This window comes from Oncorhynchus keta, chromosome 23 (assembly GCF_023373465.1).
Source record: "Oncorhynchus keta strain PuntledgeMale-10-30-2019 chromosome 23, Oket_V2, whole genome shotgun sequence".
Classification (NCBI taxonomy): domain Eukaryota; kingdom Metazoa; phylum Chordata; class Actinopteri; order Salmoniformes; family Salmonidae; genus Oncorhynchus; species Oncorhynchus keta.
This window is the reverse complement of record NC_068443.1, coordinates 30,814,672-30,837,693: the sequence shown is the minus strand read 5'-3', so window position 1 is coordinate 30,837,693 and position 23,022 is coordinate 30,814,672. Positions and strand designations below refer to the sequence as shown.

At 46.6% G+C, this 23,022-nt stretch overlaps 1 protein-coding gene across 19 annotated transcripts in view; it reads left to right on the top strand.

The window, feature by feature from the left end:
• LOC118402551 (disco-interacting protein 2 homolog C-like) overlaps positions 1–23,022 on the top strand; it is a 259,141-nt gene that overhangs the window by 218,103 nt on the left and 18,016 nt on the right. For 18 of the 19 annotated variants that reach the window (XM_052477019.1, XM_052477011.1, XM_052477015.1 and 15 more), the window contains 10 exons: positions 1,142–1,206; positions 3,080–3,173; positions 3,418–3,537; positions 9,209–9,323; positions 10,119–10,258; positions 11,580–11,716; positions 12,302–12,510; positions 13,221–13,335; positions 13,952–14,153; positions 14,716–14,825. In XM_052477019.1, the coding sequence (XP_052332979.1) occupies positions 1,142–1,206; positions 3,080–3,173; positions 3,418–3,537; positions 9,209–9,323; positions 10,119–10,258; positions 11,580–11,716; positions 12,302–12,510; positions 13,221–13,335; positions 13,952–14,153; positions 14,716–14,825 (1,307 nt within the window). The remainder of the gene's footprint in view (positions 1–1,141; positions 1,207–3,079; positions 3,174–3,417; positions 3,538–9,208; positions 9,324–10,118; positions 10,259–11,579; positions 11,717–12,301; positions 12,511–13,220; positions 13,336–13,951; positions 14,154–14,715; positions 14,826–23,022) is intronic. The other variant, XM_052477013.1, reaches the window with a different exon arrangement.

Genomic DNA, 23,022 nt, shown 5'->3' with positions numbered 1-23,022 from the left:
TCTCGCTCTCCCTGTCTCTGTTTCTCTCGCTGTCTCTCGCTGTCTCTGTTTCTCTCGCTGTCTCTCTCTCACTCTCCCTGTCTCTCTCGCTCTCGCTGTCTCTGTTTCTCTCGCTGTCTCTCTCTCACTCTCGCTGTCTCTCTCTCTCTCTCGCTGTCTCTCTCTCTCTCTCGCTGTCTCTCTCTCACTCTCGCTGTCTCTCTTGCTCTCCCTGTCTCTCTCTCACTCTCCCTGTCTCTCTCTTGCTCTCCCTGTCTCTCTCGCTCTCCCTGTCTCTCTCGCTCTCCCTGTCTCTCTCGCTCTCCCTGTCTCTCTCGCTCTCCCTGTCTCTCTCTTGCTCTCCCTGTCTCTCTCGCTCTCGCTGTCTCTGTTTCTCTCGCTGTCTCTCTCTCACTCTCCCTGTCTCTCTCTCGCTCTCCCTGTCTCTGTTTCTCTCGCTGTCTCTCGCTGTCTCTGTTTCTCTCGCTGTCTCGCTCTCGCTGTCTCTGTTTCTCTCTCGCTCTCCCTGTCTCTCTCTCGCTCTCCCTGTCTCTCTCTCGCTCTGTCTCTCTCCTGCCTCTCGCTCTGCCTCTCTCCTGCCCCTCTCTCTCGCTCTGCCTCTCTCCTGCCTCTCTCTCTCCTGCCTCTCTCTCTCTCCTGCCTCTCTCTCTCTCCTGCCTCTCTCTCTCTCGCTCTGCCTCTCTCTCTCTCGCTCTGCCTCTCTCCTGCCTCTCTCTCTCTCGCTCTGTCTCTCTCTTGCTCTGCCTCTCGGTCTCTCTCTTCCTGTCTCTCTCTCTTCCTGTCTCTCGGTCTCTCTCTTCCTGTCTCTCTCTCTTCCTGTCTCTCTCTCTCTCTTCCTGTCTCTCTCTCTTCCTGTCTCTCTCTCTTCCTGTCTCTCTCTCTCTCTCTCTCTCTCTCTCTCTCTCTTTTCTCTCTCTCTCTCTCTCTCTCTCTCTCTCTCTCTCTCTTCCTCTCTCTCTCTCTCTCTCTCCTCTCTTTTCTCTCTCTCTCTCTCTCTCTCTCTCTCTCCCTCTCTCTCTCTCGCTCTTTTTCTCTCTCTCTCTCTCCTCTCTCTCTCTCTCTGCTCTCTCCTCTCTCTCCCTCTCTCGGTCTCTCTCTCTCTCTCCCTGTCTCTCTCTCTCTCTCCCTGTCTCTCCTGCAGCTGAGACCATAGTGAATGTATTAGACTTTAAGAAGGACGTGGGGCTGTGGCATGGCATTCTCACTGTGAGGACCAACCAGCTGGGCTTTCAATGGGTTTCACACACACACACACACACACACACACACACACACACACACACACACACACACACACACACACACACACACACACACATACACACACACACCTCTGCCTGGGGCTTAGAGGACTCGTTAAAGATCATTATATTCTTACTATGTTTTCTCTGAACACTGTCTTGGAATGGGAATTATATTATCAGAGGCTTTTTACCACTGTTGCTAAATTAGTTCTCCCAAATCCAATTAAAAGGAATAGTGAATATATTCTAATGTGTAGCCACAGGGAGTTTTGTCTCCATTGTGTTAGTCCAATACTAAGGTTGAGCCCCAGATGGGACTCTGCTTCCTATAGAGTGCTCTACTTTTGACGAGGGTCCATCGGGCTCTGGTCAAAAGTTATGTACTACAAAGGGAATAGGGTGCCATTTGAGACGCATACAGTAATTCATCAGTTTTAACCAACCAGATCTCAGATCAGTTTTCTCATTAGCCTAGAAAAAGCCTGATCATTACCAGTCTTGATTGAGTCTAAAGGCCCGCACAGATGGTACAATTTTAGCTGTCTCTTCTTCCTTCCGGGACAGAAATGTCCACGTCATGGGCAAATTCTTTGGTCGTCAACGATTGTCGGAGGTCTTGGCTCGTTCAGTGTGACAGGGTCTAGGTCTGCCGATGAAATGCCACTACGAGCGGTCGTAGGCTCAAGTTCTGGCAGTGTCAGAAATGTTGAGCCTTCATCTTGTAATGTGGCTGGTGTTACGAGCCAATCCCGATAACTGACCAATAGGAACACGGCCGGCATCGAGTAACACAATAACATGATTATTGTGAATAGGCAGATTACTATAATAGTTCTATTTAAACGTTTACATGCGTCTGCAAGAAGAACGATTTCACTAATAATCTTGTTTACATGACACATCTGAAATCAGGCAACCTGATGGGATTTAGATAAATGTAGAAAATCACCGATCAAAATGTACGTTCTACCATTTTTGGGAAGCACATTTGATTCTGAGTTCGGACAAATTAAGTTTTTATGTGAAAACCGATTTCAAAGGTTTTTTTAACATAAACATAGGAGTGTTGCGCTGCTGGTGCTGGCACCTGCACAGGTCAAATACATAGCTTCAGCTGACGTAGCCTACAGGGTGTCGGCTGACGTAGCCTACAGGGTGTCGGCTGACGAAGCCTACAGGGTGTCGGCTGACGAAGCCTACAGGGTGTCGGCTGACGTAGCCTACAGGGTGTCGGCTGACGTAGCCTACAGGGTGTCGGCTGACGTAGCCTACAGGGTGTCGGCTGACGTAGCCTACAGGGTGTCGGCTGACGAAGCCTACAGGGTGTCGGCTGACGAAGCCTACAGGGTGTCGGCTGACGAAGCCTACAGGGTGTCGGCTGACGAAGCCTACAGGGTGTCGGCTGACGAAGCCTACAGGGTGTCGGCTGACGTAGCCTACAGGGTGTCGGCTGACGTAGCCTACAGGGTGTCGGCTGACGTAGCCTACAGGGTGTCGGCTGACGTAGCCTACAGGGTGTCGGCTGACGTAGCCTACAGGGTGTCGGCTGACGTAGCCTACAGGGTGTCGGCTGACGAAGCCTACAGGGTGTCGGCTGACGTAGCCTCGCAAGCCAATCGCAGAATGTTACGACAGAACTGAATCAAATCGTACAATCCGGCCAGGCTGATGACAAGATTTTGAATTCGGTAACACCGCACAGTGTGACGTTTAAATAATCGTAGACGGAATCCAAAGTAGAGTGTGGGAAGGCTTTTAAGTTTAATGGTGGTTCTGATTTGAATCTTGACTTGCGTTTCATCGCGGCTCGGAGTAACGTGTGTCTCCTGTTGCAGAGTGTGATGAACATGATGCATGTTATCAGTATACCCTACTCACTGATGAAGGTCAACCCACTGTCCTGGATCCAGAAAGTGTGCCAATACAAAGGTCTGGACTCACCACCTCTCTATCCACATGACTTCTGTTAATAACTGCATCTCTATTTGACATCGGATGCACCTTCTAGTCGACTATGTGTTCTTCATTTATTTGTATAATACATATGATTTGATATGCAGTTCAAACTGTGTTGTGACTGTTGGCATTTTGACTTCACATATTTTGAATATTTTGGCTGTGATCCCCATGTGAACTGTCCCTAATCCTCGCTATGGTCTGATTCCTCCCCCAGCGAAGGTGGCGTGTGTGAAGTCCCGAGACATGCACTGGGCCTTGGTGGCACACAGGGACCAGAGGGACATCAACCTGAGCTCACTACGCATGCTGGTGGTGGCCGATGGAGCCAACCCCTGTAAGACCACACTACCGTTGTACTGTATCCCGTCTCTCTATCAATTCAAAGGCCTTTATTGGCATGGGAAACATACGTTTACCTAATAGATATGGGAGTTGATCAGGATTGGATTTTTCTTCAAATTTTTTGTGGGTCTGTGTAATCTGAGGAAAATGTGTCTCTAATATGGTCATACGTTTGGCAGGAGGTTAGGAAGTACAGCTCGGTTTCCACCTCCTTTTGTGGGTAGTGGGCACACAGCCTGTCTTCTTCAGAGCCAGGTCTGCCTATGGCGGCCTCTCTTGATAGCAAGGACAGTCTGTACATAGTCATAGCTTTTCTTGATTTTGGGTCACGGGGGTCAGGTATTCTGCTACTGTGTATTCTCTGTTTAGGACCAAATAACTTTCCAGTTTGCTCAGTTTTGTTGATTCTTTCCAATGTGTCAAGTAATTATCTTTTTGTTTCCTCATGATTTGGTTGGGTCTAATTGTGTTGCTGTCCGGGGGCTTTGTGGGGTGTGTTTTTGAACGGAATCCCAGTATCAGCTGACTGAGGTGACTCTTCTCCAGGTTCATCTCTCTGTAGGTGAGGGCATTGTTATGGAAGGTTTGAGAATCACTTCCTTTTAGGTGGTTGTAGAATTGAATTGCTATTTCTGGATTTTTATAATTAGTGGAAATTGTCTTTATTCTACTAGACATGCCTTATTTGGTGTTGTACATTGTATACAGAGGATGTTTTTGCAGAATTCTGCATGCAGTCTCTCAATTTGGTGTTTGTTATATTTAGTGAATTGTTGGTTGGTGAGCGGACCCGAGACCTCCCAACCAAAAAGAGCAATGGGTGCTATAACTGATTCAAGTATTTTTTGACAGATCCTAATTGGGATGTCAAATTTCATGTTCCTTTTGATGGCGTAGAAGTCCCTTCTTGCCTTGTCTCTCAGATTGTTCACATCTTTGTGGAAGTTACCTGTGGTGTTAATTTTTAGGCCCAAGTAGGTATAGTTTTTTTGTGTGCTCTAGGGCAACAAGTGTGGAATTTGTATTTGGCAACCTGACCTTTTTTGGAATAATTGGTCTTACTGGGATGAACTGTCTGGGCCCAAGTCTGACACAATCTCTACAAAATATCTAGGTGCTGCTCTATGCCCTCATTGGTTGGGGACAGAAGCACCAGATCCTATGGAAACAGTAAACATTTGACTTCAGAGTCAATTAGGTTGAGGCCGGGTGCTGCAGACTGTTCTAGAGTTCTTGACAATTCGTTGATATAAATTTTGAAGAGGGTGGGGCTCAAGCTGCATCCCTGTCTCACCCCCCTGAGGAAAGAAATATTTGTAAAATTGTTGCCAATTTTAACTGCACACATGTTATTTGTGTGCATGGATTTTATCATGTATGTTTTCCCTCCAACACTGCATTCCATCAATTTGTATAGCAGACCCTTGTGCCAAATTGAGTCTAGCTTTTTTTTAAATCAACAAAGCATGAGAAGACTTTGCTTTTGTTTTGTTTGTTTGTTAATAAGAGTGTTCATGGTGAATACATGCTCTGTCGAACGGTCATTTGGTAGAACGCCAATTTGACATTTTTCTCAGGACATGAATAAATGTAGAAGTCTGCTGTTAATGATAATGCAGAGGTTGCTGTTGACACATATCCCACTGTAGTTATTGGGGTCAAATGTGTCTCCACTTTTGTGGATTAGGGTGATCAGTCCTTGGTTCTAAGTATTGGGGAAGATGCCAGAGCTGAAAATGATGATGATGATGATAAAGAGTTTATATCCAATTGGAATTTGTGGTCTGTATATTTTGTTTAATTTAGGATACCATCAACACCACTGGCCTTTTTTGGGTTGAAGGGTTTGTGTTTTGTCCTGTAGTTCATTCAATGTAATTGGAGAATCCAGTGGGTTCTGGTAGTCTTTAATAGCTGATGAATCATCTGTTTTTTTCTGTTGTTTGTTTTATAGGACCAAACAGATCAGAGAAGTGGTTTATCCTCTCTAGGGTATGTGGGATGCTAGCGTCCCATCTGGCCAACATCCAGTGAGGTTGCAGAGCGCCAAATTCAATTACAGAAATGCTCATTATAAAAATTCTGAAAACCAAACATATTTTACATAGGTTTGAAGATGAACCTCTTGTTAAACCAACCAGTGTCATATTTATAAAATGCTTTTCGGCGAAAGCATACCTAGCCCAGAACATAGCCCAGTTGACAAATGATTACAAACAGTAACCAGCCAAGCAGAAGTGTTACAAAATTCAGAAATAGAGATAAAATGAATCCCTTACTTTTGATGATCTTCATATGGTGGCACTCAGAAGACATTAATTTACTCAATGAATGTTCCTTTTGTTCGATGAAGTCTCTTTATATCCAAAAACCTTGCGCGTTTTCTTCAGTAATCCACAGGCTCTAGCTCAGTCAAAACAATCAGACAAAAATCCAAATTGTATCCGTAAAGTTCATAGAAACATGTCCAACGATGTTTATATTCAATCCTCAGGTTTTTTTTTGTTGCCTAAATGATCTATAATATTTAAACCGGACAATAACGTCATCAATATAAAAGGTAAACAAGAAATGCACATGCACCTGAAAACTCTGCGTCACGTTAGGGTCCACTCGTTCAGACTGGTCTTACTCCCTCATTTATAAACTACTTCCTGGATGGATTTTTCTCAGGTTTTTGCCTGCTAAATCAGTTCTGTTATACTCAGACACTATTTTAACAGTTTTGGAAACGTTAGTATTTTCTATCCAAATCTACCAGTTATATGCATATCATATCTTCTGGGCCCGAGTAGCAGGCTGTTTAATTTGGGCATGCTTTTCATCCAAAATTCCGAATGCTGCACCCTACCCTAGAGAGGTTATCCATACATCTCCATTTTGGATATATGGCTCTTCATGTTGTTTGTTTAGTCTGTTCCTATTTTCCCAGAAGTGGTTAGATTCTATGGATTTTTCAGTTATGTTGAGCTGATTTCTGATGTGCTGTTCTTTCTTTTTATGTAGTGCATTTCTGTTTTGTTTTAGTATTTAACCATAGTGAAGGTGTAAGCTCAGGTTTTCTGGGTCTCTGTGTTTTTGGTTGGATTGGTTCCTCAATTTCCTTCTTAGGTTTTCTTTGTCATTGTTGTAAAAAAAAAGAAATAAGGTTTTCATTCCACTGTTCTGACCAGCAAAATAAATGTCTGAACCGGTTCAAAAAACCCAAAAAGTAAGTTTATATCGTTCCTTTCGGTTCTTTTTTTTTAACCATTTACTCAAGTTTTTAAAAACTAATTAAAAAAAGAAAAGCTCATAAACTAACTTCACCAATCAGTGCAGATAGAGCAGGCAAGCTAGTTGTTTACATGCGTGATGGACAGACAAGTCTAGCCTATGGCGCAAGATGCAACTGACATTTTGCAGGTGGGGAAGGGGGCGAGAGAGGTTTGAGGAGGAGGAGGAGTCTTGAAGCACTGAGCATCTTATGACATGCATTATCTGAATTAGGTCCACAGAATTATACATAGAAGGAGCGGCTTCTATAGAGGAACTTTGAATGTCCTTTGAGCTAGCTAGTTAACAGTCTTGTGTGTGCAGAGCAGGGCCAGAATTAAAAACACGTCTTGCCTTTTTGTAGTTAATAAATCCAACGTGAAACGTGATAACTAGGCCTATGGTATCCTTAACTAGCATTGAAAAAGTGAATCCATTCTTCTGTTGCTAATTTAAAATCTCTCGCTGTCTTATTATGGTGGTAGAATTTGGGGCGAGCTGCTGTTACTTTTGAAGGGATATATTCTGTGTTGGACTGTGATATGTCTTCCATAGACTCCTGGTATGTCTGTACCCTAACACAAGGCCACTGTGTTCCATAACTGTTGCTTGTATAAAATAACTATTGTGTAAACAATATGATTGTATTATCACCTCCCACTATATAATGAACATGTTGGAGTTCACTCTCGGAGTTCTTCCCTGTGAAATCAGAGGTAGATCTCCCTTGCAGCTGCTTGTATTACATATGTTTCTATTATACAATTAAATAGTCTGTGTCTTAATCTCTGGATAAAATTGTCCACAACAATCTCAATCAAGTTTGTAACGTCAGTACTGTAGCCTATTTTTTTCCAAGGGGGGACGGGCAGGTAGCCTAAACATGCACATGCAAAGATTTTCTGCTTGCAGGCAAACACTGGAATAATTTTCTGAGTGACCGAGTGAGAACTTTGCATAGGCGTTTTGTTGTGGGACTAGGTAAAAAAAATGCCTGGAACTTAATGGATGGAAATGGATGGAAATGTTCTCTGTTGAGATTATTTCCTTATTTATTTCCAAATGTGCCTGTTTTTATTAGTTGAATAGTGGGTTAGGTCTGCTTTATACCAAATTAGCATACTCCCTGGGTCTCTTCCCTGTTTCACACCTGGTAGTTTGGTGGATGGGACTACCAGCTCTCTGTAACCTAAAGGGCAACCAGTGGGTCCATCTCCTCTATACCATGTTTCTTTATAGGATGACAATGTCTATATTTCTTTGGTGAAATGTCCTCACTCACTCACAACACAGAAACGTCACTGCTCAGAGTTGTCTCTTCACACCAGGCCATGAACTTTGAGAACACCATTGTGTTGTGCATGAGTCACGGCTCCTGTTGACAGCAGGTCAGAGTAGAAGCCTAGAGTTCCTCCATCCAGTAGGTCTAACATGTACTAGACACCACCCAGGACAGTCTTCTATGAATCCAATAACTTGTTCCATACAGATCCTATAATTCACTCGTGGACATTGGCATCCTAGCAACATGACAAAACACAATCTGTGGTCAATGAAACTTTAATTTTAGATATGGTCAAATATTGTAGGAAACTATAGGATCTCTAATACTTTGTACTGTAACCTATTCTGTGGCAGCCTATGTTCATGCTGCGGGTCTCATAGAATGTCTCTGTCATCTAGGCTAAGTCATCCTATAACTTTAGGAAAATGCATTTAATGGCCTGGTGAAGTATACTGTAGCCAATATATAATTGACCAAGCAGCGGTCATGGAACAACTACAGTAAGTTACCACTGGTGCTGTAAAAACATATACTACCACAGCCACGTTACTATAGCTAGTGGGACCTATGGCGACAATAACGATTGAGTGATGTGGTTCACTTCCAATGCTAGCCTTTATAAATGTGACTCTAGAGAATATCATTGAAAGGAACAAATGAGCGAGAATGGTTGAGAGGCAGTGAGATCTGGTAACGGAGGGCAGTACAATCTGGTTACATCATTTGATGATTAACGGTATGCTTGCTGAGCTCAGCCTGACAGGGTTATGGTGTGGGGCAGACAAGCAGTGCAAGCTGGGAGAAAATCAACTGCCACAGCAACTAACCTGCTGTGACGGTTATCCACAGAATCAAACAATGCCGACATCTTAGATTGGTATCATGTATTGGTGTTTTCCTCCCTTTGCCCAGGAGCCAAATCTATATTGCTTCCAACCTACTCAAAAACAGCACTTGCCAACTTGAATGGGAATGAGGTGGTCTATCAACACGTTTGTATGTAGTATCACTAGGATGTCTGATTTTGTTCTTCAACATTGACTGTTAAGGGTACACCTCTCTCTTGTCCATCTTCCTCTCTCTTATCCCTCGTTGTCTTTTGCGCTCTCGCTTTCTCTCTCAGGGTCCGTCTCGTCGTGTGATGCATTCCTCAATGTCTTCCAGAGTAAGGGGCTGAAGCCGGAGGTTATCTGTCCCTGTGCCAGCTCCCCAGAGGCCCTCACTGTAGCCATCAGGAGGTACACACAAACACTCATTACTATGAACTTTTATACAAAACTCTTAAGTTTACTGTCCTGTGGGTTATGGCAGTTATAGCTGCCACCCATCTATTGTAGCTCAACTTCAAATAGCCCTTGCTGACAGTAATGAGGGCAAGTTTAATTAAATCTCAAATTACAGGAAAACAAAGTGAACTCCCTGCCCTTGATTATGACACTGTAAAAAGCTTACTGTGTGCGCCACATGCATCACTTATAAATTACATCTTGACATTAAGGATACTGTGGCAATTACGTCATTTCCAGGACACAGCTTCAAACTCGCAAAATCTAATCAACGGCCTGCCAATAAAACCCAATTCCCATTTCTACCCTGTTGCCCACACACACACACACACACACACACACACACACACACACACACACACACACACACACACACACACACACACACACACACACAGCACCGTTAATGAAAGCACCCCCATGATGGCGTTGTCCTGGTGTTTTATGGCCCTCCGTTTCCCCGGGGGCGTCGAGCTCCCGCTTCCACTAAGGGAGTAGCCCCATCCCTAACCGTCTAATTGGCAGATTTTTAAATGGGATGCAGGTTTTGATTTGGGGATGTGTATTTTGGAGCTTGTTGATAGGGGCGCAACACTGTGGCTGACCCCGGTTCTGACCCCAACCTCTCCGTGTGTACAGTATGTACTGTATGTGCATGTCTACCGGGGTGAATGGGATATGCAGAAGACCCATTTATTTTGTTAGTCATGAAGCAAATGGACAATAAAGTCATCTTCTCGTTAATAGGCCGACAGACGACAGTAACCAGCCCCCAGGAAGAGGAGTACTGTCCATGCAGGGTCTGAGTCACGGGGTCATCCGGGTGGACTCTGAGGAGAAGCTGTCTGTTCTCACCTTGCAGGATGTCGGCACTGTTATGCCAGGAGGTAAACACCAGGGTTGCAATACCGGTTACTTTCCCAATATTCCCAGGTTTCCAGAAATCCTGGTTGGAAGATTCCAGGCATCAGAATGGAATAAGAAGGAAGTCTGGTAACCTGCAACTGGTGTTTGTGGAAAAGCTGGGAATTTTGGCAAGATAGAACTGGAGATTGTGTAACCCTACTACAAACACAGCTTTATGTCTGCTTTATGCCCCTAGCAAGGATAGAAAGCAGCATAGCAAACAGAATGTTCATAGATTCATTGAATTTACCAGACACACACACACACACACACACACAATTATCCAAAAAAAGATTGTTTTGATATCCATATTTTTAGATGAAGCAGAAGTTGTTCATTATCCAGATAACGTCATATGATAGAGTTTCCATCAAATGGAATCTTGTTTTCCATGTAAAATCCTGGCATTACTCACGACGATGCCTCATAACTGACCAACACGCATAAAGAAATTATATTGACCCTGAAATGAAAATATAAAAAGTGTAAATAAAAAAACATTCCTCAACGGACAGTTCAACCAAAGGAGTGTGTTTTTGTGATTTGGCTCAGTGGGAGGGTTGGAGAGGGTAACTCAAATGTCACCCGATACCATACATAGTGCCCTACGTTTGACCAGAGCACTATGGGAATTTTATAAGGTGTTTGGGACGCAGAAAGACCGAAGAAGAAGAGTGGGGGTTGTGTGGAGGGTTTCTAGATTCCTGAGGGCCCTGACCTCCCCAGCATGTGGTGCCAACATGAGTGCCTGGCTGCCTGATACAGAGTTCATAAAGAACCTTTCCACCCACACAGAGGCCCTACAGCCATGACCCAGGGCCACGGGCCTCCCTACCACCTCCCTACCCCTTAACCTGTCTCCTTCCAGCACCAGATACGGGTGACCCTAACCTCATTTCCTCACCTGCTCTCTGTTAGGGGTTTCCTGGAAGTGTGTTGTGGTCCTGAGGACGCAACACCTTTTTATTGAACACAAGGGATGTGTCCCAAATGGCATCCAGTTCCTTATATAGTGCACTACTTTCTACCAGAGCCCTACAGGTACTGGTCAAAAGTAGTGCACTAAATAGGGAATATGGTGCCATTTGGGACACAACCAGAGGAGTGCACCCTCAGCTATGTGCTGTAGAGTAATGCAGTGGCTATATAATAAAGTGCACTTGGCTTGATGTGGATCATTGAGGTAGCTGGGCCTGGCTTCACTGCTCTAAACCCCTCTCTCGCGGGCGCTGCTGTTTACTAAAAAAACTCTCTCCCTCTTTCTTTCCCCTCCACTCTCCTCCTCTTTTTGATTTCTTGCAGCTCTCATGTGTGTAGTGAAACCAGATGGGGTTCCGCAGTTATGCAAAACAGACGAGATCGGGGAGCTGTGTGTGGGTTCTATTGCCACGGGGACATCGTACTACGGTCTCTCAGGCATGACCAAGAACACCTTTGAGGTAAGGCCTAACAGCATGGTGTTGTGGGCTGAGCTACCCCTGGGTCCTGGCTAGGGACGGTTAGGATGCCTGGGGATTGGCTAGGGACGGTTAGGATGCCTGGGGATTGGCTAGGGACGGTTAGGATGCCTGGGGATTGGCTAGGGACGGTTAGGATGCCTGGGGATTGGCTAGGGACGGTTAGGATGCCTGGGGATTGGCTAGGGACGGTTAGGATGCCTGGGGATTGGCTAGGGACGGTTAGGATGCCTGGGGATTGGCTAGGGACGGTTAGGATGCCTGGGGATTGGCTAGGGACGGTTAGGATGCCTGGGGATTGGCTAGGGACGGTTAGGATGCCTGGGGATTGGCTAGGGACGGTTAGGATGCAACTGCTGCTGTTCAATAGTTCTTGAAAACCCACATTCCTCAAGTGCTCTATATAATCCATTAGTGGAGAGAGAGTCATTTAATGGAATTGCACCCTTATGTGATGCCTTCATTCATTCGTTTGTTTTATTTATCCATTGGGCTCATTTGAATCACTTTCTATGTATTACAGGTTGTTAGGAGATTGGTAAACTAATGTGTATGTCTGTACTCTAGGTGTTCCCCATGAACAGTGTTGGGGCTCTCATCAGTGAGTACCCCTTCACCAGGACAGGCTTGCTGGGCTTCGTGGGTCCTGGGGGACTGTGCTTCATCGCTGGCAAGATGGACGGCCTCATGGTGGTGGGGGGAAGGAGGCACAACGCTGACGACATCGTGGCTACAGCCCTGGCTGTGGAGCCCATGAAGTTTGTCTACAGGGGGAGGTAGCTGTTCATCTATCAGTTGTGGATAGGGACAGGAGTTTTTCTTCATGTGTGACCATACCAGGAAAACCTCTGGGCCCTATTTGAAGGCTCTATTTCTTGGTCAAGTCCTGTGGACTGGAAAAGCTTGTGACACTACTTAAATAAGACATTATGGTGATCATAGCTGATTGACTGTTTGTGCTTATGCAGTGTTGGTAACAGTATTGGTCTCCTGTTTCTCTATGCTACAGGATAGCTGTGTGCTATTTCTAACAGTGTGGTAACAGTATTGGTCTCCTGTTTCTCTATGCTACAGGATAGCTGTGTGCTATTTCTAACAGTGTGGTAACAGTATTGGTCTCCTGTTTCTCTATGCTACAGGATAGCTGTGTGCTAATTCTAACAGTGTGGTAACAGTATTGGTCTCCTGTTTCTCTATGCTACAGGATAGCTGTGTGCTATTTCTAACAGTATGGTAACAGTATTGGTCTCCTGTTTCTCTATGCTACAGGATAGCTGTGTGCTATTTCTAACAGTGTGGTAACAGTATTGGTCTCCTGTTTCTCTATGCTACAGGATAGCTGTGTGCTAATGCTAACAGTGTGTTAACAGTATTGGTCTCCTGCCTCTCTCTGTTTCTCTGTGCTCCAGGATAGCAGTGTGCTAACGGTGTTGGTCTCATTCTGTATGTAATTCTATGGTTGGTCTCCCATCTCTCTGTTCTCCAGGATAGCAGTGTTCTCCATCTCTGTGTTACATGATGAGAGGATCGTGGTGGTGGCAGAGCAGAGACCTGACTCTACAGAGGAGGACAGCTTTCAGTGGATGAGCAGAGTGCTGCAGGTGTGTGTATATATATATATACGGGTGACCCTAACCTCATTTCCTCACCTGCTCTCTGTTAGGGGTTTCCTGGAAGTGTGTTGTGGTCATATATATATATATATATATACACACACACACACACACACACACACACACACACACACACACACACACACACTAGTAGACTGAGCCCTGTACTGTAATAACCCAGGTCTCTGGGCTCCTGTCCATAACTAAAGAGACTGTGGTTTCACTATTAAAGCTGTTTCCAGCTGTGTGATTGCAGTCAAAACAAATGAGATAACATGTTCACTTCGTCTGATCCGATTACACATGGCCTTGGTGTCTCTATCGTCTTTACGACTGTAGCCATATTCCACCTAGTCAAGTCAAATGTTCACTTAGTTCACGCATGGAGACAAAGGGAGAATTTGACTTAATAGGAAGTTTGTGATTTGCTCCTTAGCCATCCATACCTCACATGTCAAACACTGGCACCGTGTTCCTCCACATACAGGCAATATGACCTGTCTTTACTACTGTAAGCATATCTAGTTGTCATATACAATATAATAGTGCAGTCCTTTTGAGGCACACATCACCCTAATCCCTGTCCCCTTCCCTCCCCATATAGGCCATAGATGGGATCCACCAGGTGGGGGTGTATTGCCTGGCCCTGGTCCCCTCCAACACGCTTCCTAAAACCCCTCTGGGGGGAATCCACCTGTCAGAGAGCAAGCAGCTGTTCCTGGAGGGATCCCTGCACCCCTGCAACGTCCTCATGTGTCCCCATACCTGTGTCACCAACCTGCCCAAGCCCCGGCAGAAACAACCGGGTCAGACACTATATTACACCATCCTGAGTGGGTCTGCCTGGGGGGTTGATAGTTAATTTGTGTCATAGAAATCCTTAGTTTACATGGTGATAGAGATATCTACAGCCATTTAATTCATCTTCATATTTCTTGATTTTGTTGGATGAGATGTAGAACTATTCAGGACTGTACAGGGTGTGTTTTGTCGTCGGGCCTTGTAACATGTCCCACCTGATCCAACACATCCCAAACTGTCACCTCTCTCCATTAGTTATAGTACTGCGTTGCCCCTAGATAGATGTTAATTTACAACACAGGTTTCTGTCTGAAAGGCAATCTGTCAGAGTAGAATCCATCCAGTCAATTGGCCCATCCATTCGGTGGCCTTCGCCTCTGAACACAAGGTCAATCTCAGCCCACCCGGTCTCTGTAAATCTCTGGGAATTAGGTGGAATTCACTGCACACACAATGTGAGCTAGTATATATCACTGTAGATCACAGCCAGGCATATAGATTCCACATGTTTGTATCAGTGTGTCTCTCTGTATGTGTGTTGTCTCACCTTTATCCCTCTGTCCACAGAGATCGGGCCTGCCTCTGTGATGGTGGGGAACCTGGTGTCGGGGAAGAGGATTGCCCAGGCTAGCGGCAGGGACCTGGGCCAGATGGAAGACAATGATCAGGCAAGGAAGGTGTGTGTGCTGTGCTGCTCTCCGAGGGCTTGGTTTTCATCAACACCATCTACATCAGCACGCTCATTAAACCATGGACTGTGGGCTTCCAGCTGAATATTCGCCTGTGTCCCAAATGCCACCCTACTCCATACATGGTGCCCTACTTTTGACCAGATCCCTATGGGCCCTGGTCAAAAGTAGTGCACTATATAGAGAATAGGATGCCATTTGGGACGTCGTATGAATCAGTTGAATATTGGCACACTCTCCATGTTTAAGTTGACCATCGACTATAATTTGATCCCCTCATATGTAAACACTATAGTTGTACTGTAGTTCAGCCGTTGTTCATCTATAGTCTCCCAAAGTTATCTGAATTATTTATCCAACATCTGTTGTATGGTATTCTATTCCTCCTTTCATGACATCTAAGTGTTTATATGGATGGATCAGACCATATACATTTCTGCTCTCATGCCTCGCACAACACAGCAACAAATACCACCGCCCCGTGGTCCAGTAGGATGCATTGTTACTCTGATTTTTGACTCGAGTGTCAAGGCTACAAATGTCCTGGGATCGGTAGACTGATGTTGTTACAGAACTAATATGGAACAAAGCGTTTAAAAGGATTGTTGAGACAGGCAACATGAGGATATTTAGTATGCACAGTACTAAAGACATTTCTCAATGGTATTTTTCATTTCATAGACGGATGTCTAAGAGGCTCTCTGTCTCTGAGATACCTAAGAATAGGGTGTGTAACTGTACCGTGAACTGCGTCCCAAATTGAATTTTCCCTATGTAGTGCACTGTTTCCCTTTGTATTCCCTGTTGGCCCTGGTTAAAAGTAGTGCACTAATATAGGGATTAGTGATCCATTGGGACCAGTGCAGTGTGTTTGCGATAGACTGTAGTCTAGATGTCAGTAGATGGATGGGACTGTAGAGTGCAGAGTGCCTACCCAGCATAGCTCTAGGTGCTGACACTAGGCCTCTGGTATCCCTGTATCCATAGCTCTAGGTACTGACACTAGGCCCCTGGTCTCTCTGTATCCATAGCTCTAGGTACTGACACTAGGCCCCTGGTCTCCCTGTATCCATAGCTCTATGTACTGACACTAGGCCTCTGGTCTCCCTGTATCCATAGCTCTAGGTACTGACACTAGGCCTCTGGTCTCCCTGTATCCATAGCTCTAGGTACTGACACTAGGCCTCTGGTCTCCCTGTATCCATAGCTCTAGGTACTGACACTAGGCCTCTGGTCTCCCTGTATCCATAGCTCTAGGTACTGACACTAGGCCTCTGGTCTCCTGTATCCATAGCTCTAGGTACTGACACTAGGCCCCTGGTCTCCCTGTATCCATAGCTCTAGGTACTGACACTAGGCCTCTGGTCTCCCTGTATCCATAGCTCTAGGTACTGACACTAGGCCTCTGGTCTCTCTGTATCCATAGCTCTAGGTACTGACACTAGGCCTCTGGTCTCCCTGTATCCATAGCTGACACTAGGCCCCTGGTACTAGGTACACTAGGCCTCTGGTCTCTCTGTATCCATAGCTCTAGGTACTGACACTAGGCCTCTGGTCTCCCTGTATCCATAGCTCTATGTACTGACACTAGGCCTCTGGTCTCTCTGTATCCATAGCTCTAGGTACTGACACTAGGCCCCTGGTCTCCCTGTATCCATAGCTCTAGGTACTGACACTAGGCCTCTGGTCTCCCTGTATCCATAGCTCTAGGTACTGACACTAGGCCTCTGGTCTCCCTGTATCCATAGCTCTAGGTACTGACACTAGGCCTCTGGTCTCTCTGTATCCATAGCTCTAGGTACTGACACTAGGCCTCTGGTCTCCCTGTATCCATAGCTCTAGGTACTGACACTAGGCCTCTGGTCTCCCTGTATCCATAGCTCTAGGTACTGACACTAGGCCTCTGGTCTCCCTGTATCCATAGCTCTAGGTACTGACACTAGGCCTCTGGTCTCCCTGTATCCATAGCTCTAGGTACTGACACTAGGCCTCTGGTCTCTCTGTATCTGCTCTAGGTATCCATAGCTCTAGCTGTACTGACACTAGGCCTCTGGTCTCTCTGTATCCATAGCTCTAGGTACTGACACTAGGCCTCTGGTCTCCCTGTATCCATAGCTCTAGGTACTGACACTAGGCCTCTGGTCTCTCTGTATCCATAGCTCTAGGTACTGACACTAGGCCTCTGGTCTCCCTGTATCCATAGCTCTAGGTACTGACACTAGGCCTCTGGTCTCCCTGTATCCATAGCTCTAGGTACTGACACTAGGCCTCTGGTCTCCCTGTATCCATAGCTCTAGGTACTGACACTAGGCCCCTGGTCTCCCTGTATCCATTAGGCCTCTGGTCTCCCTGTATCCATAGCTCTAGGTACTGACACTAGGCCTCTGGTCTCCCTGTATCCATTAGGCCTCTGGTCTCCCTGTATCCATAGCTCTAGGTACTGACACTAGGCCTCTGGTCTCCCTGTATCCATAGCTCTAGGTACTGACACTAGGCCTCTGGTCTCCCTGTATCCATAGCTCTAGGTACTGACACTAGGCCTCTGGTCTCCCTGTATCCATAGCTCTATGTACTGACACTAGGCCTCTGGTCTCCCTGTATCCATAGCTCTAGGTACTGACACTAGGCCTCTGGTCTCCTGTATCCATAGCTCTAGGTACTGACACTAGGCCTCTGGTCTCCCTGTATCCATAGCTCTAGGTACTGACACTAGGCCTCTGGTCTCCCTGTATCCATAGCTCTAGGTACTGACACTAGGCCTCTGGTCTCCCTGTATCCATAGCCTGTATCCATAGCTCTAGGTACTGACACTAGGCCTCTGGTCTCCCTGTATCCATAGCTCTAGGTACTGACACTAGGCCCCTGGTCTCCCTGTATCCATAGCTCTATGTACTGACACTAGGCCTCTGGTCTCCTGTATCCATAGCTCTAGGTACTGACACTAGGCCTCTGGTCTCCCTGTATCCATAGCTCTAGGTACTGACACTAGGCCTCTGGTCTCCCTGTATCCATAGCTCTAGGTACTGACACTAGGCCTCTGGTCTCCCTGTATCCATAGCTCTAGGTACTGACACTAGGCCTCTGGTGACACTCCCTGGTATCCATAGCTCTAGGTACTGACACTAGGCCTCTGGTCTCCCTGTATCCATAGCTCTAGGTACTGACACTAGGCCTCTGGTCTCCCTGTATCCATAGCTCTAGGTACTGACACTAGGCCTCTGGTCTCCCTGTATCCATAGCTCTGACATGCCTCTGGTCTCCCTGTATCCAGCTCTATGTACTGACACTAGGCCTCTGGTCTCCCTGTATCCATAGCTCTAGGTACTGACACTAGGCCTCTGGTCTCCCTGTATCCATAGCTCTAGGTACTGACACTAGGCCTCTGGTCTCCCTGTATCCATAGCTCTAGGTACTGACACTAGGCCTCTGGTCTCCCTGTATCCATAGCTCTAGGTACTGACACTAGGCCCCTGGTCTCCCTGTATCCATAGCTCTATGTACTGACACTAGGCCCCTGGTCTCCCTGTATCCATAGCTCTAGGTACTGACACTAGGCCTCTGGTCTCCCTGTATCCATAGCTCTAGGTACTGACACTAGGCCTCTGGTCTCCCTGTATCCATAGCTCTAGGTACTGACACTAGGCCTCTGGTCTCCCTGTATCCATAGCTCTAGGTACTGACACTAGGCCTCTGGTCTCCCTGTATCCATAGCTCTAGGTACTGACACTAGGCCTCTGGTCTCCCTGTATCCATAGCTCTAGGTACTGACACTAGTCTCTCTGCCTCTGGTCTGACACTAGGCCCCTGTATCCATAGCTCTAGGTACTGACACTAGGCCTCTGGTCTCCCTGTATCCATAGCTCTAGGTACTGACACTAGGCCTCTGGTCTCCCTGTATCCATAGCTCTAGGTACTGACACTAGGCCTCTGGTCTCTGTATCCTAGCTCTAGGTACTGACACTAGGCCTCTGGCTCCTAGGTACTGACACTAGGCCTCTGGTCTCCCTGTATCCATAGCTCTAGGTACTGACACTAGGCCTCTGGTCTCCCTGTATCCATAGCTCTAGGTACTGACACTAGGCCTCTGGTCTCTCTGCATAGCTCTGGTCTAGGCCCTGGTCTATCCATAGCTCTAGGTACTGACACTAGGCCTCTGGTCTCCTGTATCCATAGCTCTAGGTACTGACACTAGGCCTCTGGTCTCCCTGTATCCATAGCTCTAGGTACTGACACTAGGCCTCTGGTCTCCTGTATCCATAGCTCTAGGTACTGACACTAGGCCTCTGGTCTCCCTGTATCCATAGCTCTATGTACTGACACTAGGCCTCTGGTCTCCCTGTATCCATAGCTCTAGGTACTGACACTAGGCCTCTGGTCTCCTGTATCCATAGCTCTAGGTACTGACACTAGGCCCCTGGTCTCCCTGTATCCATAGCTCTATGTACTGACACTAGGCCTCTGGTCTCCCTGTATCCATAGCTCTAGGTACTGACACTAGGCCTCTGGTCTCCTGTATCCATAGCTCTAGGTACTGACACTAGGCCCCTGGCCTCTGGTCTCCCTGTATCCATAGCTCTAGGTACTGACACTAGGCCTCTGGTCTCCCTGTATCCATAGCTCTAGGTACTGACACTAGGCCTCTGGTCTCCTGTATCCATAGCTCTAGGTACTGACACTAGGCCTCTGGTCTCCCTGTATCCATAGCTCACTGACACTAGGCCTCTGGTCTCCTGTATCCATAGGTACTGACACTAGGCCTCTGGTCTCCCTGTATCCATAGCTCTAGGTACTGACACTAGGCCTCTGGTCTCCCTGTATCCATAGCTCTAGGTACTGACACTAGGCCTCTGGTCTCCCTGTATCCATAGCTCTAGGTACTGACACTAGGCCTCTGGTCTCCCTGTATCCATATCCACTAGCCTCTGGGTCCATAGCTCTAGGTACTGACACTAGGCCTCTGGTCTCCCTGTATCCATAGCTCTAGGTACTGACACTAGGCCTCTGGTCTCCCTGTATCCATAGCTCTAGGTACTGACACTAGGCCTCTGGTCTCCCTGTATCCATAGCTCTAGGTACTGACACTAGGCCTCTGGTCTCCCTGTATCCATAGCTCTATGTACTGACACTAGGCCTCTGGTCTCCCTGTATCCATAGCTCTAGGTACTGACACTAGGCCTCTGGTCTCCTGTATCCATAGCTCTAGGTACTGACACTAGGCCTCTGGTCTCCCTGTATCCATAGCTCTATGTACTGACACTAGGCCTCTGGTCTCCCTGTATCCATAGCTCTAGGTACTGACACTAGGCCTCTGGTCTCCCTGTATCCATAGCTCTAGGTACTGACACTAGGCCCCTGGTCTCCCTGTATAGCTCCATAGCTCTAGGTACTGACACTAGGCCTCTGGTCTCTCTGTATCCATAGCTCTAGGTACTGACACTAGGCCTCTGGTCTCCTGTATCCATAGCTCTAGGTACTGACACTAGGCCTCTGGTCTCCCTGTATCCATAGCTCTAGGTACTGACACTAGGCCTCTGGTCTCCCTGTATCCATAGCTCTAGGTACTGACACTAGGCCTCTGGTCTCCCTGTATCCATAGCTCTAGGTACTGACACTAGGCCTCTGGTCTCCCTGTATCCATAGCTACTACTAGGCCTCTGGTCTCCCTGTACTGAGCTCTAGGTACTAGGCCTCTGGTCTCCCTGTATCCATAGCTCTATGTACTGACACTAGGCCTCTGGTCTCCCTGTATCCATAGCTCTAGGTACTGACACTAGGCCTCTGGTCTCCTGTATCCATAGCTCTAGGTACTGACACTAGGCCTCTGGTCTCCTGTATCCATAGCTCTATGTACTGACACTAGGCCTCTGGTCTCCCTGTATCCATAGCTCTAGGTACTGACACTAGGCCTCTGGTCTCCCTGTATCCATAGCTCTAGGTACTGACACTAGGCCTCTGGTCTCCTGTATCCCCTGTATCCAGGCCCCTGGTCTAGCTCTAGGTACTGACACTGGTCTCCTGCCATAGCTCTGGTCTCCCTGTATCCATAGCTCTAGGTACTGACACTAGGCCTCTGGTCTCCCTGTATCCATAGCTCTAGGTACTGACACTAGGCCTCTGGTCTCCCTGTATCCATAGCTCTAGGTACTGACACTAGGCCCCTGGTCTCCCTGTATCCATAGCTCTAGGTACTGACACTAGGCCCCTGGTCTCCCTGTATCCATTAGGCCTCTGGTCTCCCTGTATGCATTGCTTCATCTCTGTTTTCACTGAGTGTTGGAACTATCCATCAACATTTTCATTCTATGAAGTAGGAAGCTTAAACCAGTCAAACACAGACTGTGATGTAATGTTGGCTTCTCTAAGCCCTTCATATCTGGGTAGTGGATAGTATATGGTTGGTATACTGCGTGTTGGGGAAGGATTGTAGTCTTGGTTAGTTTGGTTTGATTAGATTTGCCTTGAAATATCAAACAGTACATTTCCTTCAGGGCTTTAGGACGACCCTGGCAAATGGCATCCTATTCCCTACAGTGCACTACTTTTTGAACAGGGCCCATAGGGCTCTGATCAAAAGTAGTGCCCTACATAGGAAATAGGGTGCTATTTGGGACGAAGCCCCTGTCAATACAGAGATGTATGTGATTTGACTGATTCTCGATTTGATGGCACTTTATTTTCCTTTTCCAGTGGCAGAGGTTTGGAAAGTAATTATTTATAAAGGAATGTGAGGTGCCTGGCTGGTGGCACTGAGCTATGGTGAGCATAGCCGTACCGTAGCGGAGACAGAATTGATTTCCCCTTTCTCTCATGCTGAAAAATCTCATCAATCACCCCGTTAGGCAGTCGCTTGGGCAGTACGACCTCTAATGTAAAGTGACAAGGCAGACGACAGCAACAACACAACACTCACATTTCTTCTGTTTTACTTTCCCTTTGGAAGACGGGACACATTGAGTGCATTTCCAATGGCACCCCATTCCCTATATAGTGCACTACTTTTGACCAGGGCTGATAAGACTCTAGTTAAAAGTGGTGAACTATTGAGGGGAATAGGGTGCCATTTGGAAGGCAGATATTGTTTGTGGTGTGGTTTGGAATCCTCTGACTCAGACTTCATGCTCTTTTCCATTTGCTCTAATCCCCCTAGCAACCATCAGTCTGTATCCCTTCCTCTGCTCCTTTGTTCTGTTCAGCATGCCAACCAGACCATAATAATCACTGCTGCTCTGCTTCCCTCATTATCACCTTAATGCACCAATATGGTCTGGCTGTCTGCATGCTCATTCATCTGGAAATCAGGCCCTCTGTGTGAATGGCTTTTTCTTATTTCGTAGCTCGATTTCCTTAATATTGAATGTTGTGATTTTAAACCTGTGCTCGATAGTCTGGCCATGTCTAACCCAATCAATGAATTTGCGTCAGGGAATGGTTGCTGCTCTAGCATGTTTTGCTCCTTCTTTCCAGCATAACGAATAGTTGTATTCAACTTCATATTGCTGAAATGTACACCACCGACCACCTAGTTGGTCACAACAGTAAAGACTGATTTCCACTTTGACAGCTGATACTTTTCAGATAAATCTCTTCTACACAAGCTCTGGAGTCACAGACGCTTAAACAGATAAAGCTCTTTCTTCTCTGTGCTGATTCTAATCCACAGCCCTGGAGTCTGAGTCACAGACCGACACTGACTGGCTGGGCTGATTAAAGACAATGGCTCTTTGTGCTCCTCCGTACTGACCAGGCAGGCTCAGGCTTAACTAGAGCACTCTGGGGGAGTCTCAGAGGAGGGGGTGGGTCTTCAGCGTTCAATACAGTCCTCTGCCATTCATATCTGCCTGTCTCTCCTGGCTGCCACAGCTCTGACAATATTGGGGATGCATCCCAAATGGAACTCTATTCCCTATTTAGTGCACTACTTTTGACCATGGGCCCATAGGGCTCTGATCAAAAGGTGATGCACTAAATAGGGAATACGGTGCATTTTGGGACACAACCTGGGCCTCTCTCAATCCCACTGATCTAGCCTAATCTACAGTAGTGGGACGGTTTCCTGTGAACAGAAACAGAATATATTGGTTTTACTGAATTATCCACTGGGCTTATGGCAAGTGCCAGTGATGTTTTCATCAGGAAACGGTGTTCATATTTTGCCAATGTTGTAGCGCCGTTGGCAGAGTCGACT